Raw genomic sequence first — 20,241 nt, 5'->3', positions numbered from 1 at the left:
CAAAAGAACCTTGAACATGGACGACAGTGGAATATATTATTAATATATTATGGAATAGATTATATAAGAGACACAGGTCTAGATAAACACATTTTTATAAATAACTCAATAGTGTGTCACCCCAAGGAATCTGCCTTACCAGTGAAATTACTCAGGCTGAATGTTAATGATAAGAAAACAATTTTCTGAGAAAAATTAGAACTGGAATTGAGTAGTTATAGCTACATGTAAGACCTAACGAAGTAGCTTCAAGGGAAAGCCCTAAGAAGAGTGTATTCATTCACAAAGAGTTCATTCATTGAGAAGACAGAACAGTTGTGAATCTACATGTATCTAACAGCACAAGGTTTATAAAATAAATGCCTTAAACCCAGGAGAAATATACACCTGATGATACACAGATGATGGGAAATTTCGGTTCCCCATACTGATTGACACCATCCATACAAAGGCAGTCAACACAGAAATATCACAATTCAATCATACCACAATCTAAAACCAGTTAATAAATGTTTATGGAAAATTCCACTCCATAGCGTCAGTAGCTACAGAATACATATTCCTGTTTTTATCACACAGAGTTATCTCTAGAATAAGTCACAGACTAGGCTACCAAACATTAATAAATTCATAATAATGAAAATTATATCCTTTTTGGATCACAATAGAATGGAAGTGGTAGATTTATAACAAGGCAAACTTAAGAAATTATACAGGTACAAGGAGACGAAACAGTGCACACTTTAATGAGCTAGAAGTCATTGAGGGAGTCAGCGGAGACATTTAAAATTTTCTTGAAATGAATGAAAATTACAAAACTTCAAAAGCAACAAATTGCAGCAAAATCAGCACCAAGCAAAAAGTATCCAGCACTGAGCACCCAGCACAAAGAGAAGTCAACCAAACATCAACAGCCCAACAACTCAGAAAATAAAAGCAAACCAGTTCTAATAAGTAGAAGAAACAAACAAGAAAACTAAGAGAAAATAAATTAAATAATCTAACACACAAAATATCCATAAATCAGAATCCATGCTTTAAAAATATAAATAATATGAGTAAACTTTCAATTAGACTAAGAAAATAGGGAGAGTGTCCTAGATATTGAAAAAATGGAAGCAAAAAATGAAACATCATAACTCATTCTATTGAAGTTCAAAGTACCATTAAGGATTATTTTGAATAACTATTTGATAACAAACTAAAAGTACAGAATAAGATAAATTTCTACCATCATGTAACCTACAAACATTGAACCAAGAATGCAAAGGGGAAAGGAAGTCAGACTAGACTAATAAATGCAGCCATATTGAGTTAGTAATACAAATATTTCTTAAGTAGAGAACAGAGCAAGATGGCTTCACTGCTGAGCTTTGCCAAATGATTAAACAATAATTAACATTAATGTTTCTCAAATTATTCCATGGAATATAAATGGATGAAGTACACTTTAATCTTTTTTCTGTGAGTTAAGCATTACCTCAAACTGGCAAGACACAATAAAAAAAAAAAAACAAAAAAAACCCAAAAAAACAAAAACAAACAAACAAACAAACAAAACAAAAAACAAAAAAACCAAATCCGTGAACCAGCATTCCCGATAAACAGAAACGTTTAAATCCTCTGAGAAAACCCTCAGGGAATTACTCAGTCATGTGAGCTTCATAGCACATTGAAAAGATCATGCATTGCGATCATGCTGGCTTCATCAGAAGAATGCAAGGAGCCTTCAGAGTCTGCAAACAAATGTGCCATGATAAAACTGAAGGTAGAAATCATGTGACCATCTGAAAAAAATAAAGGTTTTAAAATGTTAAACATGTCTCTATGATTATCATCATTGAAATTAAATGCAGAAAATAACCTTCAAAATAATAAAGGCTTTATATGAGACAGCTACAGCCAAGATGATATTGGAGGAAACTCCCTCAGCAGACGGGGTGCACTTTCTTTTCTTTTTTTTTTTTAAGATTTATTTATTATTATACACAAGTAAACTGTACCTGACTTCAGACACACCAGAAGAAGGTGTCAGATCTCATTACGGGTGGTTGTGAGCCACCATGTGGTTGCTGGGATTTGAACTCAGGACCTTTGGAAGAGCAGTCGGCGCTCTTAACCGCTGAGCCATCTCTCCAGCATTTTCTTTACGGATGATTTGTGTGAGAGGACCCTGCTCTCTGTGAGCCCTGCCATCCTGGGCAAGTGGTTCTGGTTGCTCTAAGAAAGCAGGCTTAGCAAACACAGGAGCAGCCCAGTAAGCAGCATCCCTCTGTGGACTCTGCACATATCCTGACTTAAGTTCTCTCCCCAACTTCACAGGATGATGGACTGCGTCAGAACACGTAAGCTGAAATAAACCCTTTCCTCCCCAAGCTGCTTGTGGGCATGGCGTTGTATCCCAGCAACAGAAACCCTAAGACATTTACATGAAATAAATAGATACTCCACCAATAAGACTATTAAGGTATCAACGAATTTGATCAAGTGACAGGACATACATTCAATATGGTCTTTATGATACTAATATTCAAAATGCTGAGCAAGAACTAATGAAAAGAGCTAATAGTGAAATAAACTAAAATTTTACATTTTCAAAATGGTTAGAATATATTAAAAAAAACCCTAGAAACAAATTTAATTAGGGAAAATTAGTATATATTTGTGAAAAGCGGGTGTGCCAGCAGTCCCAAAGGCGCCAGGGACTGCAGCTAAGTCGTATGACTTGCACCTGACTTCCTCATATAAGCCACAAACATCATAAGAGCTGCGCAGGTGTACCAGGATACTGGTGAATCCATTTTGATGGAGATATGCCCCTGCTGCCCTGATTAGCTGAAGCTGCCTGCCTGGTGAGGTGGCGTGGCCTGCTGTGCGTGGATGGGAACTGAGAGTATATAAGAGTGAGAGGCCCGGGTTAGAGGGGGGATTATTATTCGAGAGAGGATTATTATTATTGGGAGATATAAACAAGGGAGATATAAACAAGAGAGATATAAACAGGGGAGAGATAAACAGGGGAGATATAAACAAGGGGGAGATATAAACAAGGGAGATATAAACAAGGGAGATATAGAGAAAGAAGAAACAGGACTGAATAAACGTGTGCAGAAGGATCCTGTTGCAGCGTCATTCTTCCTGGCCAGTTGAGCGCGCGCAAGATATATTTATTACTACATATATTTATATATACTATATTTTTACTATATATACTATATATGTACTAAGTATATATGTGTATATAATATATACATAATATATAGTATATATTATATATGTGTACATGTATATATTATATATATGTATATATGGAATCAAAGAAGATACTAAGAGATGGAAAGATAGCTCCTCACATTCATGGATAAGAACAGTCAATATTATTAAAGTATCTTTATTACCCAAAGTACCCACTAATGCAGCCACTCTCACAAGACAAATTATATTATTTACAGAACTAGAGAAAAGCAGTTCTAAAATTCATGTGTGAAACTCAAAAGGCCTTGGGTACCCAAAGCAATTATATGGTAGCATCAGAGTTTCAAGACAGGCTTGGTGCTGACAGCTACCAGCACATAGACAAATGTAACCTAGTGTTAGCTCAGAAATCAACACATACATTTACAGCTAGCTAACTGGATAAAGTCAGCAAACCCAGACTGGAGATGGGACAGCCTCTTCGCAGACGGTGCTGAGAAAAACGAATATTCGCAGGTAGAATGAAAGTTGACTCCTATTTCTCTATACAAAAAAGTAAATTAATTACTCCATGTAGATCAGGCTGGCCTTGCCTCTGCCTCTACTACCCACATGCTGGGATTAAAGGTGTGTGCCACCTGGCTTTGCAGATTAATTACTTTAATGCAAGAACAGTGAGAATCATTAATGTTCAGAGTAGAATTCTGAAGCCTTACTCACATCCCCCAATCTGGGATTCTGGATCCTGGGTCCTCCGTATGTTCTTTCTCCTCATTCTGCATTTGTCTTCTCCAGATGCTGTGATGCAGGACCATGAGCTGTCATAGCTTACAGAATTTCCTTGTTTTCTGCAAATGTATGATGCATATAATGTGTTTTGATCAAATCCCACACCATCCCTTCTCCTCCAATTCCTCCCTTATTGTTCCCATGATCCACTCCCTCCAGCTTCATGTGTGAAAGAAAGAAAGAAAGAAAGAAAGAAAGAAAGAAAGAAAGAAAGAAAGAAAGAAAGAAAGAAAGAAAGAGGTGAGAGAGAGAGAGAGAGGGAGGAAGGGAGGAAGGGAAGGAGGGAGGGAGGGAAGGAGGGAGGGAGGGAGGGAGGGAGAAAGAAAAGAAAAGAAAAGAAAAGAAAAGAAAAGAAAAGAAAAGAAACTAGGCAGGGAGGAAGGGAGGGAGAGGAGAGGGAGGAAAGACATACAGACAAAACAGAGAGAGAGAGAGAGAGAGAGAGAGAGAAAAAGAGAGAGAGAGAGCCGCTGAGTTAATGTTAAATAGTGCTGCATGGATGTTTATGAACTGAGGACAATTAGCTGAAGTAAGTTAAGGCCCAATACACTAATGTATATTATGATAGAGACAGGACTATGAGCTGATAAAAGTTTATTGATACCTTGACAATGGGTCAACATATAGTTACATTAGTGCATTGGGCTTTAACATATGACTTTACAGAAACACATTTAGCCTATAACATTCCATGCTTAGATCCTCTTGATTCATTCTGGAATATAAAATAAACTCACCCCATCTCAACAGCTCCCACCATGCTGACTCCCCACAATATTGACCATCCAGTATCAGCTCTAAAGTCCCACCCCTCATCTAAATGTTACCTAAGTTAGAATATGCAATAGTCAAGAAGCATGGATCTCCCAGGAATTTCCAGAATCCCAAGAGCAGAGGCCACCAGGAGGAGGCAACCTCAGAGCGGACCTCCTGTCTGGGGCCCAGGCTTGAGCCCCAGTGGGTCTCTGTGTAAGCCACAGAAACACAACAGACTCCAGAGCAGATAAGGGAGGCAAGCTTCCAGGTTTATATAGAGCCAATAAGGGGTGTGGGGCTTAACCACCCAAGGGAACGTGACCCCCTTCCCTCCACTCTCTGGGATGTTTGAGAAACCAGGCACCTTGTCCTCAAATAATCACCTATCCAAGCTCACCTTGCCACAATGCCTCGTGTTATAAAATGAGAGCAAACACTGTGTTAGTGAGATCCTATAACACGGTGCTGACACTTTTAACTTGTCTCCCGGACATCTGAAAATTCATTTTCTAAGGCCAGTTAATGAACAGAGGAACGTCATGGAAGCTTACAGGCTACACCTCAAATGTCATTCAGATAATGTGTGTGTGTGTGTGTGTGTGTGTGTGTGTGTGTGTGTGGAGGGGAGAGTTCCAACTGGAGAATCTATCTTATCACAGAGTGTGATTGCTCATTATGCAGAGAAATATGCACTTCATTCTTGTTACAATAAAAACGTAAATATTTGAAATAACCAATGGGCACAAGAGTGTAGTCACAGCATGAACCAGATCTTACAATGGATACAGAAGGTGAGGAGGCAGAGCTTCCCACCCTGGGGCTGTGCTTCCAGGAGAGACTTGAGCACACTGGGAAGCACCAAGTTTAAGTGACCTCAGAGCCTCTTTTGGAGGAGGAAAGGCCTCTATCACAGCCTTCCCCTGCCCCGCCCTCCCACCCACCCCCCAGCCTGGGAATTGCAGAGTGTCCACTGAGAAATCATGGAATGTCCCAGTGTGTCATCCTTGGGAATATTTGTTCTTCCAGTGTCTACTGTGGGAAACCAACAAAGTCAGCAGAAAATCTATGTCTTCAGTAATCCAAAGAAGTTGGAAAACATTCTAGAAAAAGCAAATCCCACAGGAGATAACGTGACAGCATAAACCAATTCCTTGTTGAGGCACATGTAAGTGAAAGTCAAGGGCCCGACGTCTCTGCCACCACAGGGGTGTCCATACCTGCCCATAGAGGAACCGTGTGCATGTCACCCATGGAACAGTTGTCTTTGACAACTCTAACTAACTGTTAGTCACTAATCTCTACACCACACCCACCAGTCACTAACTTCTGCCCATGTCACCTGTCAGTCATCCACCTATGCCTGCTCCACCTGTCAGTCACTAACGTCTACCCTAAATACGCATGTATTGCATGCTAAGCCCTGTCTACTAGGTCACTAATCTTTGCATGGCAGATTTAAAACTCGACAGCAACTCCCAGTGTTCAGAGAAAAAACAGGTCTCCAATCATCCTCCATATTTTAATTTTCCACCAGCTTCATTTGCTTGCATAATTACAATAAAGAAAGAAAATTAAACTAAGTATATTCATGTATTATAAGTACATTTATTAGTTACTTTAAAACAAAATTCTCAGTCCCCAGCAAGCAGCTCATCTTGCTATCCATTTCCCTAGCTCCTGCCAAGTGGCAGGAACTCTTTGTTTATCAGCCCAAGATGTTCCCCATCTCCAAGGTTTAGCTGAGACCTGTGAATACTGCTCCTAGCTAGTGACAGCTCAGTTCTCTGAATTTTTGAGGAAAACCTCTCTCAAAAATTGAATTTCAGCCAAGTGTGGTGACCTCATATGTGTAATCTCAGTACTTGTAAGGTTTAAGTAGGAGGGTTGCTGTGGATTTAGTCAGCCTGGGTCTCTCCTATCCTCTCTCCCTCTCCCTCTCCCTCTCCCTCTCCCTCTCCCTCTCCCTCTCCCTCTCCCCCTCCCCCTCCCCCTCCCCCTCCCCCTCCCTCTCCCCCTCTCCCTCTCCCTCCCCCTCTTCCTCTGCCTCTCTACCCCCTGATCTCTTACACCACACACACACACACACACACACACACACACACACACAGTGATCAGGACTTTATGATCCAGTCCCCAGTCCCTATACAGACACTTTCTGTTCCACTCTAGACTCTCTAAAACCAAAGACATTCTGTACCAGCCTGCGGATGCCAGGTGCCCTTGGCTGGTATGTCTACCGATATTCATACATGAAAACTGGCTTCAAATGACTCAAAGGCTACTATGGTCACCCCAGTCTATTGCAGAGCTACCAAGAGGTTTCCTTAGGATAGGTGGCCTAGGCTGAGGCCACTTCCCTTCCAGACCTCTCAAACTCCTTCTTGGTGCTCCTAAGTGAGGGTAAGACACTTTCTCTGCAGCACACATCTGCCCCGCCTCCCCAAAAGGCATCCAGATCACAGTCCCACCTATTCCTTCCTTGATTGCTGATGGGCCACTGGGAGTATCCTGTGGACTCCATTTCCCAATGCTGACTTCAGTAGCAAGTACACACTCTTTGTTTCTCAGTGGTGGCACTCTGATTCTGTCAGATGCACTGTTATCTTCTAATGCAACAAGCCAGTCTTTTTGACATAGATGGGAACAAGAACTCATGACTCCTCCTTGTTACCTGTCAGGCTTCATGTGTAACAAACCCTTCGCATACCTCCAGCTAGTCTTCCTAATGGAGGATGGAGGGTTGGGATGAATATGGCACCCAATGCCCCAGAGCACTGCTAGGCTTGGAGGTAGACCCTTAGACTGTCATCTCAGCAGGTTACATGAAGTGGCTATAGGTCAGGCTAGCCTTTCAGGCATGCCTCCAATCCCTTAAAAGCAGCACACAAAACTGACCAAGAGACTATTGAGGATTCAATCACATTCACACTTGGAGGATTTGGAGCTGTCCTTTTTTTTAATACTCCTACAAGACAGCTCATCAAACACACACAATTAGCACTTCCTACCTATAATGAGTTGGGTAATTGAATAATAGGGCTCAGGAGATCTGTCCTTGCTCTCAAAACCCATCCATTGTAATTAATGTTCTTGGTAGACATACTGAAATAAAGATCTTGGGAGAGAGACAACATAGTTGGTTCTCTGTATAGGTACAATACACAATCACAGATGCTTTTAAGAAAGGGACGCAGAAGGATCTAGCCCTAAACCAAGGAATGCTGATGTCCCCTGGGCACCACTATAAGAGGCAACAAACAGGATTGTCCTGGGACTTCTAGGGACACTTCCAATTCAGTGACATGAAACCTTTTGAACCTCTGGCTTCTGGAACTGTTAGAGAAAGGATGTGTGTCTCTCACAATCATTGAATGTGTTGCCACTTGTTACTGCACTCCTGGAAACCATGTGTTTATAGACAAGAGATCATGTGATCCTCTAGATAACTACATGAGTTATCACCATCTGTAGCAGTTCTAAGGCAGAGAAACTAAAATCCAGGGAGACCCAGAGTCAGAACCCATATTCAGGTCATCTACTGCAGAACATCTGAGGCTTTAATACAGGTAACTCAAGGCCAGGGCTGGGGTTGCCTTTGAATCCACTCTGTTCTGTGTATCCCCATGGTTTTGAAGATTCAGGACTACATGTGTGAGTTACCCAGAATCTAAACTCATATAAAGCTTTGGTCACTCCCCAGCTGCCCCAGCCAGCCCCAGCCTTCTGTTGAGAAGAATAAATCGATTTGCTCTATTTGTCATGTCTGAACAGAGGAGAGCAGGCACATTGGTGAGATTTGGTGAGAGGATCTGCTACAAATGATGTATCGTGGCTGTGGCTTGCAGAATGTCAGAGTGCAAGATACCTACAGAGTCTAGTGGACCCTTGGAGACACAAACATTACCCAACTCCCAATGGAGTCTGACCCAATAAAGAGCCATCTGCTTCCTCTGTGTTACCAGATCTCAACCTCAGACTTCTCCCTTGTAAAATCTTAGTGCACGTGCAGAAGAGCAATGCTCACTTTGTATCTTCCAGGCCTCCAAGAAGTGTGCTTGTCAGACTATGCAGAGAGAGACATAAGACCATTAGACCCGTGAAGGGTCCTCATGTCTTCAGTGGGGATTATGGACCATGAGCTTTACAACCTGGTGCAAACTTGTGGGTCATGGAATAAAAACCCACCCAGGACTCCTAGGCACATTGGAACTTGGGTCAAAGACCACAGGCAACCCCAGAGGCCAGAAGTTAAGGAAGACAGCGATAGGAATTGCTGATTGTGAGAGGAAACTTCACGGACCCCCCCACCCCACCCCAGCCCCAGGACTTGTAAAGAGAAGATGGTCTTCTCTGGTTAGCTGTTGTCTCTATCAGGCAGGCAGGGGCCCAGGCCTCAGATCCCCCCTTTACTAGGAGTTTTGGATTAGCTTCTACCTGTGCTCAACTGTATTATCTTAGCCTTGGTCCATTCTTGTCCCTTGCCCGTGCACCACTGCTATTGTGTGTACCTTGGCTGTGCTAGTTGGAACTAGAGTCCTTGTCAGAAGCCTGCTAAGGTCTACAGTCACTGCATGGCCCTTGTGTACGTTAGAAAACCTCATTGAAGCGACCCACTCTGTCTTCCCTGAAACCAACAAAGGTGAATCCTAAAGGACAGGAAATATGCTGATATAGAGTGGATCAAAGGGCTTAACTCTGCCTCTTGTTCTAAAACATGAAGGTCCACGTGAACTGTCATGATCACAGGTGAGGGAAGGGGCCAGGGATGAAACATCTGCAGCTAAGAATCATACCATCAGAGAAACCGTGTCTTTCATGCTGGTCCTTCTGTTTAGGGCAGAGAAATCTAAGTTCTAAGGATTCACACACTGACCCACATGATAAAGTCTGCTGCTTTCTGCTTGCCATGGAACTAGGTTAAGGACAGCTTGAGAAATATCAGCCTTTCTGTTTAAAAATATAACATTTTATTAATTATTTGAGAATATCATGTGTACTACATATTTTTTATCATTTTTGAACCCTCACTACACTCCCCTTCCTAACTCATCCCAGATTCACTCCCCACATCTTCCTAGCTCTGCTCACACACACACACACACACACACACACACACACACACACCAAAACCAACCAAACAAAAAAGTCTAGTTCGTAGAATAATTTCATCTGTCTGTCAATTTAGAATTTATAATTTGAATGTTTCACATGTGAAACAACTCGTTCGAAAGAGGAATCAGAATGAACAGGAGCTGGGATCACTGAGGCTCCCACTGAGCCTGCCCTGAACCTGCCCAGGGCATTAGGTACAGCATGACTGGATTAACATTGTGGCAAGTCATCTTCTCTGAAAGTGCCTGAGTTTCCTAGAGCGCCTCACAGTGAGCAGTACTGGTCCTCTGCTGCCTTCATTCCTGTGGCTCTGGTGCACAGTGTTTCCACTTGTTGAAGGTATTTAAGATGATACAAGGTGTCAGGAAGACAAAGGAGACTAACCCAACAGCTGAGCATGTCTCCAGCTGTAGAAATGCTACAGTCCATTCCAGAGATGCAATCTTCATTCTTGAAGGGTCCCTGGAGCTATTTCCCCAAGTAAACCAATTGTTTGGAGGCAGCATTCAGAGCCAAGGAAAGGCCTCTCTTGGGTGTGTCTCCACTCTGGTGTGAAAGCTTTGTTACCCATCTCATTGATTTTTCAAGTAACATGGGATACTTTTCATTGAGAATATTCAACATCCATTAAAGCTGTTTTAAACTCGAAGTAATTATATATGCCATGTTTCATTCTAAGTCCTTTATTAACATAACTCACCCAATCCTTAAAAATTACCCATGGGGATAGGATATGTATAGGGACTGTGAGTAGGAAGAGAGAAGGAGTGGGAGATGGAGAGGGACATGGAGGGAGAACAGGGAGAGGGGCAGAGGAGGGGAGAGGGAGGGGGGCAGGATCAGTCAGTCCCAGACTGATTTTTAACTCCAGTAAATTCTGGGATTTTGGTGTAAGTCCACTGCTTGTCCATAGATCCATTCTTTTTATCGCACCCATTATAGATCTGAGAAAATGAAGACTCCTTCAGTGCTATATACTCTTCTCCATTTTCTTATGTTTCCCTAACAAATATAAATTAGCTTAGTACTGTGTCACAGTTTTCTTATGCTTACCTAACAAATATAAGTTAATTTAATTTATTACTGCACAGTCTCTCACTTTTGCAGTAAACATGTATTTTGAATGCATGATTACATTCTACTTCTGAAACAAAACCTAAGACCTTTAAAACCACAGGCACACTGCTTTATAAGTCGGACCCAAGTTCAAACACCTTCTGTGCACACTCCTGCCCTCTCAGCTCTGTTTGCTGGTTTACTGCCGTGGATTTGATTACTAAACAGCCTCTTCACACTCTCATCTTTCATGTATTCCGTGTCTCTTCTTTAATTATTTGGGGAGTTATTCCCAAATACATGGTGGAAGGAAGAGCTTAAGTAAGATTTGGCTGGGAAGACTCACTATGGGGCTAATACTGCTTCTTGATATCAGTGTTAATTTTAAGATGAATTTTAGCCAATTTCTCATGTTCTTAAATGTTCTTAAGCTTCATAAGCTGATTTTTTTTTTAGCAGAATGTGACTTCACTTTGCTGCCACACACACCAAGGCTCTACTTTGCTTCTCACCCGAAGGATCGTGACACTCTGAAACTGAACCAAAAAAATCAATCTTTCCCCCTTGAATTTTCTGTGTCATAAAGAAATGGAAATGAATGTTCACGGAGAATAATAGCAAAGATATAAACCTGTACATGGATGCAGCTTTTAACAAAATACAGCAGGATGGAGGTGAACAGAGCCACTCTCCTCTATCCTTGTCATTATTCGGCCTTGAAGCTCCACTGGAAAACCATGGGGTACATTCCCCTGCATCACACAGCTTGCAGGAACCGATTTGTCAGCAGAATGTGGCAGAGCAGCAGTGTGACCATCTCAGACTGAGACCGCTTATGATTCTCATGCCAGGGAACCAGGCAACCACCCTGACAGCATTCCCATGCCAGCCTTCAGGGTAGGATCAGGACCACAGGCCAACGTGAAATGCAAGCGAGCAAGCCAGACATGTTCTTGCTGGCAGCTCGTTCACATTCTGAGGGCTTCTAGTATGGCAGCAGCTAATTGACAGCAAGATTCCCCAGTTACTGTTACCTCTGGGTTCAGTTGGATAAAGCAGATCTGCTAAGTCATCCCTCCTCCCCCTGCCCTATGATAGACCATGTGGCGAGGCTTGGAAGAACACAGGCTAGGTTTTTACTCTCAAAAGTGTCTGAGTGACAGCTCCAAGATAGAGTTCACACCGTGGAAGGGGACGGAGTTAATCACTGTAGTGGCACACAGAACACCGACGCATTATTTCATGTGTGATACTGGCCATTACAATTCATGATGAAAAATTTGTACAGTAGCTAAGGTGGGACAGAAAGGAAATACGGGGCATGCAGGAAAGAGAAAGAATCCCATAGTCTGAAGTCCAACTGCATTCTCTCACCAGCTATGATTCAACAATGGCTGTATAGTTAGTGTTTGCAGTGAAGTTTGTCAGCATGGACAATACTCCTTTCATGGAGAGAGATTTCCAAACAACAGGGTTAAAACAGGAGGACCCACAGTTAATGCCTGAGCAAATATGACCTTGAGTGTAACCTTCCTCACCTTCCTCCTTTCCCAGATACTTTTAAGAAGCTCACAAACAAAATGTTACACTGAATACACCCTAATTTCCTGTCTGCCCTTTGTGATGTTGCATGTTACCGTGTAGGCTGCCTTTCTTTGTTGCCCCGTGCTCCTTAGGGACCTCCCTGTGAATTCATTGAAGTCCTAGTAGGTCTTTAAAGATGATAACTTCAGAACCTATCAAACTCATATACATCGCTAGTATGAAGAAAACGGACTGTGGCCCTCATTTGCAACATGACTCTGGACATGTCCTGTTTATTCACAGCTTAAATTAAACACCCTTGTGTTTTTTAAAAGAAACTACTCTTTAATAAGCTCTAACTCTGCTTCATGCTCTAATTCAAAGTTCCTTTCTGCTGTGAAATCATGAATTGCAGCGCCACTTGAGTGGAGGTCTCTGTCAGCACTGCTGGGCTCTGTCTCCTCCTGCACCACTGTGTACATAACTAAAAATCTTATACTGTTAATATAAACATTTATCAATTGAATAATGTTAGATTAGTAGTATAGATAGTGTAACTCCAAGAACATAGTATAGCACTATGTAAATTGTTACTATTATTGGAAGTACGCTTATCCATACTCAGTTAACAGAAGGAGATAAATACAAGTGTGCAATTTTGAATTGGAAACCCAGTGCTGTCTGCCCTTCTTGCTTTCAGCTTCTCTCTCTTCCTTAATCTTTGAACTGTGACATCTCAAAATGAAGAGGAAGGAAAACCACACCACGTGGTGAGCAGCAGATTGCAGGAGTCCTGAGTGAGCAGCAGATTACAGGAGTCCAGAGTGGTTCTGCCCTCCCTGCTCAACCATCAGGACAATTCTGGTTTGTTCCTTGGACCCAGGGATTACAATCCTATCATCACTGAGGTGTTGTGGTCAGATAGGGCTTGAACAAGGGATCACATTGTGATCTAGGAATGGGTCTAGGGTAGGAGATGTGGTACAGAAGAGAAGCTCTTTAAGGACCCTGATTTCCAAAGCTCTGCGCCCTGTGACCACAGGAAGCTCTAAACAATAGGATACAGGGCTGGCCTCAGCCCTTATTTTTCCCCAGACTGAAAATTTTGATTTCTTTCATAAAAATACTTGTATTTCTTCTTACTATGCTTAATTTTCATGATGGAGGGGAAATTCTATTTCCAGGTTTAGAAAGCACCCTCTAGTGGGGTCAAAGATGAGGCTGAGGTAGAAATGTCCTGAAGTCGACTTGGTACAACCTTTCCATGGGACAGATGGAGTTAGTAGTGTCAGGTGTGGTAACCTGAACTGTTCTGCCTTCTCTGTGGGACAGCTGCTCACCTGTGACTTGTGAGGAAGAGCCTGATGCTTCTCAGCTCTCCAAACCGCAAAGGGCAAGATCCTGTCTCTGCGCCAGTGGCACTGCGCTCTTACAGTCTGCATGGAGTGCTAAGTACTGACCCAAACTGTTCAGAATAGAACATGAACTGCAAGTGCTTGTCATCAGGACCTGTCCTTAGTCTTCCCTTTGACCATCTGTGACCATTGCGATCCTGGCTGTTTGACTGACTTCTGTGCAGAGTAGACTGGGTGTCACAGTGCAGACTAAACTGTCCTCGTAGTGTACACACTCACTCACACACACACACCTCTGTCAATGCCGTTGTGTGAGTGGCAGTTTTGCTTTCCAGGTAATGTGTATATGTCAGCTTGCATAGCTTGGGGTCAAAGCGTATGTGCTTCACAAAAGCCTAATGACAACGTTAAGTTCTTACCTAAAATGCTACTTGCGGGGGGGTGGGGGGGATCTGCTTCTCCAGTTTGGAAAAGGGTAAGCAGCAAGACCGAGTGGTCAGCACTTGGCCACTTTGCAGCTTCTTTATCCCAGATTTTCGACCAAGCACTTCTGTTTTCTCTTTTTCACTCTCTCAAATGACTTTCTTCCTCCTGTACTGCTAAGAATGGAACTATGGCATCCCTCATGCTAGGCAAGTGTCTACCTCCGAGGTACTCCACCAGTCTATCACAAGGACTTCTTAATGAGCCCCTGCTGTCAAGAGGAGACAATGCAGCCCCCTAATTAGAAGAAGCAATGTGTCCACAGAGTTCCTCCACAAAGAACCAACAGTACGCTGGCTGGCCTTCACGGGCCACTGGAGTTAACTGCAGTCATAGACAATTTGTAAGCCAACAGGCTAAGTTCCAAAACACCTGTATGCACAACACCAGGCAGCAAGGCAGATTCTGTCCAGGCTATAGCAGTCTAACCTGCTGCTAAACAAAGGTAACAGAACACGTTCCTGAGCACAGACCTCTGTGTGTGCAGTGCTGGTTCTCGTGAAGCTGCAAGGTGAAGACGGGGCCCTTACTTCGGACATTTTTTATATTCGAGAAATTCACATTCTGATTTAGAGTTTATGTTCTCTCTATACATTCGGAAGACCAGACACCAGTATTGTAAGGAGAAACCCCACATAGTGTGGGCATTCAATTCCACTCACCCATTTCAGGAGGACCATATTCTATTATTTACTTCTTCCCCATCCTTTCCTGTGGCTCCTCCCGAGGGTTGCGAGGGGTGTTTTCGATCTCTGACCTTCTGCTTTTCTCAGTCTCAGTCAGCCCATGTGCTGTCCCAAGGGCCTGGTTCTAGCGTGAAGACTGGATTCCCTGCACAGGCAAAGAGAAATGGAAAGAGTCTGCCCTAGTAAAGAGCATTGCCTCTTCACAGTGGAAAAAGTCTCATTAAGACTGTGCTAGGTTACATTGTAAGAGTGAATGTATAATTTCAGCCATCTGTCCTTTGTGAGTGTTGGAACTTGTGAAAGAAAGCCCCAGGCATCTCCACAGTACAGTCTGGCTCCCTTCATGTCACCCTGGCCAGGACTGGGATACTTAGAACCTCCACTTACCAAACACATGAGGCTCTGCACCCATCCAAAAGAAGCCCCTCTCTTTCTAGGGGGCATTTTGGAGACCATGGGGTGCTGCCCACCTTGGTCCTTCCCAGCCCATGGCTGAGAGCATGGACTCTGAGGAGTAAGCTAGAAAGGAGGAGGCAGAGAGGATACAGGTGTTTTAAGGCCAGTCTCAAATTCAGACCTTTGCATAAAAGCTACAATGTACGTTTTTGTGACTAAGGCTAAGAGCCACACTATTTTATAGTTGCTGGTTATAGCTCAACTTGATACAAATGGGACTCACCTGGGAAGAGGGAATCTCAACCGAGAAAATGCCTCTACAGATTGGCTTATGGGCAAGCCTGAGATACATTTTCATGATTGGTAATAAACATGAGAAGGACCAGCTCTGTAGGCACCGCCACTTCTGGCTGACAGTCCTGCTTACTGTAAGAAGGCAAGTTGACCAAGCTAGGAAGAATAATTCAATAGGGCAGCATTCCTCTTTGCCTTCTGCACCAACTCCTATCTCCAGGTTCCTGCCCTGATTTCCCTGGATCTTGTAATACAAGCTGTGAGGTGAAATAAACCCTTTGTTCTCCACGTTGATTTATTTTCCTTGTAGTGTCTTATCACAGCAACAGAAACCCTAAGACAATGAGTGTAAACATAAAAACTTAGAAGTCCGTTTGACACTATTTAGCAGTCGTAGATTTTTTTCCTCGGGTTTCTGACATCCCCAGCTGAGCTTTGATCAGATAGTATCAAGTATGATTTCCTCGGGTGTAGTGGGCCTCAAATCCAACAAGAAAACACATGACTATACCTGTAGCAGTCACACCACTAGTGGACTGGTGGATAATTCTTGCCTGGCAGATAGGTATGGTGAATTCAGCATCCATGACTGCTTTCATGAAACCTTCATAAGACTGGCTTCATCAAAGTTCCATTGCAGACAAGCCTTATCAGTCCCTCCCCTCCTGTAGGGACTACAGATAGCTAAAGGTCATAGGAGTGAGAAAGCCATCTTTCTTAGTGACATAGCCACTGGTACATTGCCCATGTCTCAGTAGCTAATCTTCATCTTCATTCAGGAAGCCCTAATTCAGTTCTCTCTTCCTCTCTCCCTCTCTCCCTCTCTCCCTCTCTCCCTCTCTCCCTCTCTCCCTCTCTCCCTCTCTCCCTCTCTCCATCTCTCCCTCTCTCCCTCGCTCCCTCTCTCCCTCGCTCCCTCGCTCCCTCGCTCCCTCTCCCTCTCCCTCTCCCTCTCCCTCTACCTCTCCCTCTCCCTCTCCCTCTCCCTCTCCCTTTCCCTCTCCCTCTCCCCTCTCTGATGGTTGGATATTATAGGCCCAAGGAGTGGCACTATTAGAAGATGTGGCCTTCTTGGAGTAGGTGTGTCACTGTGGGTGTGGGCTTTAAGACCCTCATTCTAGCTGTCTGGAAGCCAGTATTATCCTAGCAGCCTTCAGATGAAGACTCCTCAGCTCCTCCTGCACTATGCCTGCCTGGATGTTGCCATGCTTCCACCTTGAGGATAATGGACTGAACCTCTGAACCTGTAAGCCAGCCTCAATTAAATGTTGTCCTTATAAGAGTTGCCTTGGTCATGCATGGTGTCTGTTCACAGCAGTAAAACCCTAACTAAGACATGCACACACACACACTCTCTTTCTCTCTGCTCTCCTCCCACCTCTCTCATGTGTGCATACACAGACACATACACACAGAGAGAGACAGACAGACAGACAGACAGACAGACAGACACACTTGGGAACAATAGAACAAGAGAGACCAGGTGGAATAGAGGGGACTTAACAGGAGATAATGGGAGGCTTTAATAAAAGAACATAGTGTAGGTGCGTGGAATTATAAAAGAATGAAACAGTAAGTCAACAAAACTGTACTCTTTGACAATATTTTTCATATGAACGACTGAGAGAGAAAGGGAGGGAGCAGAGAGAGAGAGAGAGGGATATGCATACACAGATCAGTTCATCTTGATTCCGCCCTGTCCTTTCTGAGATGTATGACACTTCATTCAGGCTTATAAAGAGCCACTCTGGGGCATCTCAGCTCAGTGTAGGCTGGAGTGAGCACCCTGAAAACTGCAGCCACTGCTCCACATGCCATCCCCCTTCTCAGCCTTGCAAACCAGGCAAGGTCAGTGTGACTGCAAATGAGGGACCCTAGAATGGCAGCTGGAGGGAGCCTGAGATGTGAGACCAACCGGCAGAAGGAAGTGGAGTGCAGCTGCTGGGATGGACAGTCATTGGCAGTCCCGCGTGTAGAAACATCTACCCGTGCGCTCAGTGCTGTCTGTATCTGTACCCACCCTGCAGCAGACACTCTCAGTCACTGATGGTCACAAAAGACGCTCATACTCAAACACATACTCAGGTCATGATGGACCAGGACGCAGGGCTGGAGAGAGGGCATTCGCTGGTTGTCTTGGATAGACCTGGTCTGGTCTAGGCTGGGGCTCCTAGACTTCCTACTAGGATGCTCTGGGAACCCAGTGGCCTCACACCTGCTCTCCCAGCAGGTCAGCCAGAGTCTAAAGTGAATCTGAAATTGGCCACTGCTGTCCAATGAAAAATTAGAGGCGTGAGAAAGAAACCCAGCTTCCTCATAGCCTGCCCTACCCTGCCCTGCCCTGCCCCGCCCCGCCTCCATTCACCCCTTTTCTTCACGTGCCCCAGGCAACTAAGGACTCACATTCATTCATAAGCAGATACATTCCTCCCTATACATCTCCCACTAGAAGGGAAGGCCAGAGGGTCTGTAACCAGGGGATGGACTAGAGAACAATGAATGCTGGATGCCTGTCTCTATGCAGCTCAATCTTGCCCTTAAGTGAGAAGTCCCACAGAGCTGCAGCGGTGGCAGGTGGCAGAGGACTTTGGAGTAACACACCAAGACAGTTTTCCACAAAAGCACAGGGGTGAACAGCTAGATATGACTGTGTCCTGGCCTTGTCTCTACCCCAAGTTCTCATGTAGGTGGACAAAACACCTTCCTGCTGGGTCATAGGCGTGAAGGATGCCCAGTACTTACCATGAGTCTGCTTCATCTCCTCTCCCTGCCACTCCTCCCTTATCCTCCTCCTCCTCCTGGTACCCCTCCTCCCTGCTTTACTCCCTCCTCTATCCCCTCCCCTCTCCTCTCCTTTGCCCTCCCTAGTCCTGCCCTCTCCTTCTCTACCCTCCTCCCTGCTGTCCCTTGGTTGCTGCGGGTGCTTTGCCGCCCCCCGCCACCACTGCCACTCCACCTCCCGGTGCCGAACGAAGCTGCAGTGATAACTCTGATGTGCATGGTGGAATCGCTGCCTGGAAACCCTGCGATTTTGCCGGGTCGGTCCTTTGCACCCTAGCATACTGCTAACACCGGGACTATCCAGTGACCCAGTCTAGACTGCTGAGCTGAGTCCTGTGAGCCCTCGGGCACCGGGGCCATGGAGTCCCGAGGTTGTGCTGCGCTCTGGGTGCTGCTGCTGGCGCAGGTCAGTGAGCAGGTGAGTCCTGGCGCTAGGACCAGCAGAGTCTGATGGCTGCAAGTGCATTCCGCCCTTGGCTGAGCTCTGCAGTGCCCGCATTTTCACTGAGGTGTCCTCGTTTTTTTTTTCCCCCTAGCAGACACCTGCGTGCGCCCTGGGACTCGCAGCTGCAGCGTCTGGGAGCCCGGAAGACCCGCAGCCTCCCCCATTCTCTGGGTCCAGCTGGCTGGAAACCGGTGGTAAGTTCGCGCGGTGGGGGCTCTCGGTTCCTCACAGGTAAGCAGCCAGCAACCCCCTATGCTGGTCTGCAAGTCTCCTGGGACTCAGGACGCCAAAAGCTTTGAAGATGCTATCTTGCTCTTTCTATTCATTTCGAGCACAAGATCATGCTCAAGAATGACTTCCGACCAACGTCTGTATCCTATTTCCTAGTAAAATGATAATGGCTAGCCAGAGTTACATTGGGGGAGTGAGATATCTGGGTGTAGGAAGACTCCAGATCACTCTATATATTGACATCATTAATGTATACACCAAATCTATTATAAGCAACGTAGTCCCCACTCCAGCATCTTCCCCCCTCTCCTTTCTTTCACATTGAAGCTTTCTCCACTTTGACTGTCACAGGAGGAGACAGAAGGCAACCTCATTAATATCGCTTTAATGTTAATTAATAGCACAGGGGACATCCAAAGGATGTGTCCTGGACCTCCTTGAACATGAACTCGAATTCAAGTCTTCTGCAAGGTTCAGCCACCTCAGTGATTCACAAGTGGGTTTCCCCTGTGAGGTGTCCTAGCAATGACACCTGGTGACTGAGAAAGCAGGCCATTGCACTTGCTAGGAGGTTTGTGCTGGGTCCACAGCAAATGCAGGATTTTACTCACCCTGTCCTTTCCTGGGATGAATTAGCTTGAGATTGTTAGCAGAAATGGCGACCAGAGGCGAGCCAGGTTTAATCTTTTCGGCAGATTTTTAGAATATGTACAGGATTAAACAATTGACACTTCGGAAACCCTCATTATCGCTTCCTTCATCAGGATAAACTTACAAGAACTGAATTCCTCCTACTGAAAACAGGGTTTAAGAAGGGATATATGAGTCTCGGCTCTAGGACTCTGAGTGCCACTGGAGGGCGCCAGACCCAAACAGTACAGTGGTTTAGAAGGCAAGGGAAAGCCTATTGTGTTTGAAACCCACCCTCTGTCACCTGCATCTCCAACCCTCTTCTGATCCTCTTACTTCGAATTCTGACACATCATGACCTTACAAGGAATGTTCATGCTCTAACTTTGGACTTTGCACTACTTTCAGAATAAAACTTAAAAAAAAAAAATCCATAGGGACTCGAGGCATTTCAGACATTTATTTATTATGTGTGTAGGGTGCATGGCACTGTGGAGGTCGGAGGACA

General features: G+C 44.5%; 1 protein-coding gene and 1 long non-coding RNA gene across 15 annotated transcripts in view; one reads left to right on the top strand and one right to left on the bottom strand.

Moving 5' to 3' along the window:
* Nucleotides 1-725: 725 nt before the first annotated feature.
* Nucleotides 726-19,885, bottom strand: Gm36529 (predicted gene, 36529). Of its 2 annotated transcripts, none has more exons than NR_167928.1 (4): nucleotides 19,715-19,885; nucleotides 14,933-15,101; nucleotides 3,916-4,043; nucleotides 726-1,787 (listed from the first exon to the last, which is right to left on the bottom strand). It is a non-coding gene; the product is annotated as a predicted gene, 36529 (long non-coding RNA). The 2 variants fall into 2 exon arrangements; NR_167929.1 differs by lacking the exon at nucleotides 19,715-19,885 and adding an exon at nucleotides 18,389-18,424.
* Nucleotides 18,490-20,241, top strand: part of Adamts16 (a disintegrin-like and metallopeptidase (reprolysin type) with thrombospondin type 1 motif, 16) — a 114,048-nt gene continuing 112,296 nt past the window's right edge. For 3 of the 13 annotated variants that reach the window (XM_006517270.4, XM_006517273.4, XM_006517272.4), the window contains exons 1-2: nucleotides 18,491-18,845; nucleotides 18,964-19,066. In XM_006517270.4, the coding sequence (XP_006517333.1) occupies nucleotides 18,786-18,845; nucleotides 18,964-19,066 (163 nt within the window). In that variant the 5' untranslated portion in view covers nucleotides 18,491-18,785. Of the gene's footprint in view, nucleotides 18,846-18,963; nucleotides 19,067-20,241 lie in introns of all 13 variants that reach the window. The other 10 variants (NR_137640.1, NM_172053.3, XR_001780789.2 and 7 more) reach the window with 9 other exon arrangements.

Source organism: Mus musculus, chromosome 13, assembly GCF_000001635.26.
Source record: "Mus musculus strain C57BL/6J chromosome 13, GRCm38.p6 C57BL/6J".
Lineage (NCBI taxonomy): Eukaryota > Metazoa > Chordata > Mammalia > Rodentia > Muridae > Mus > Mus musculus.
Note: the sequence above shows the minus strand (reverse complement) of the source record. Positions and strands in the feature narration are given on the sequence as shown.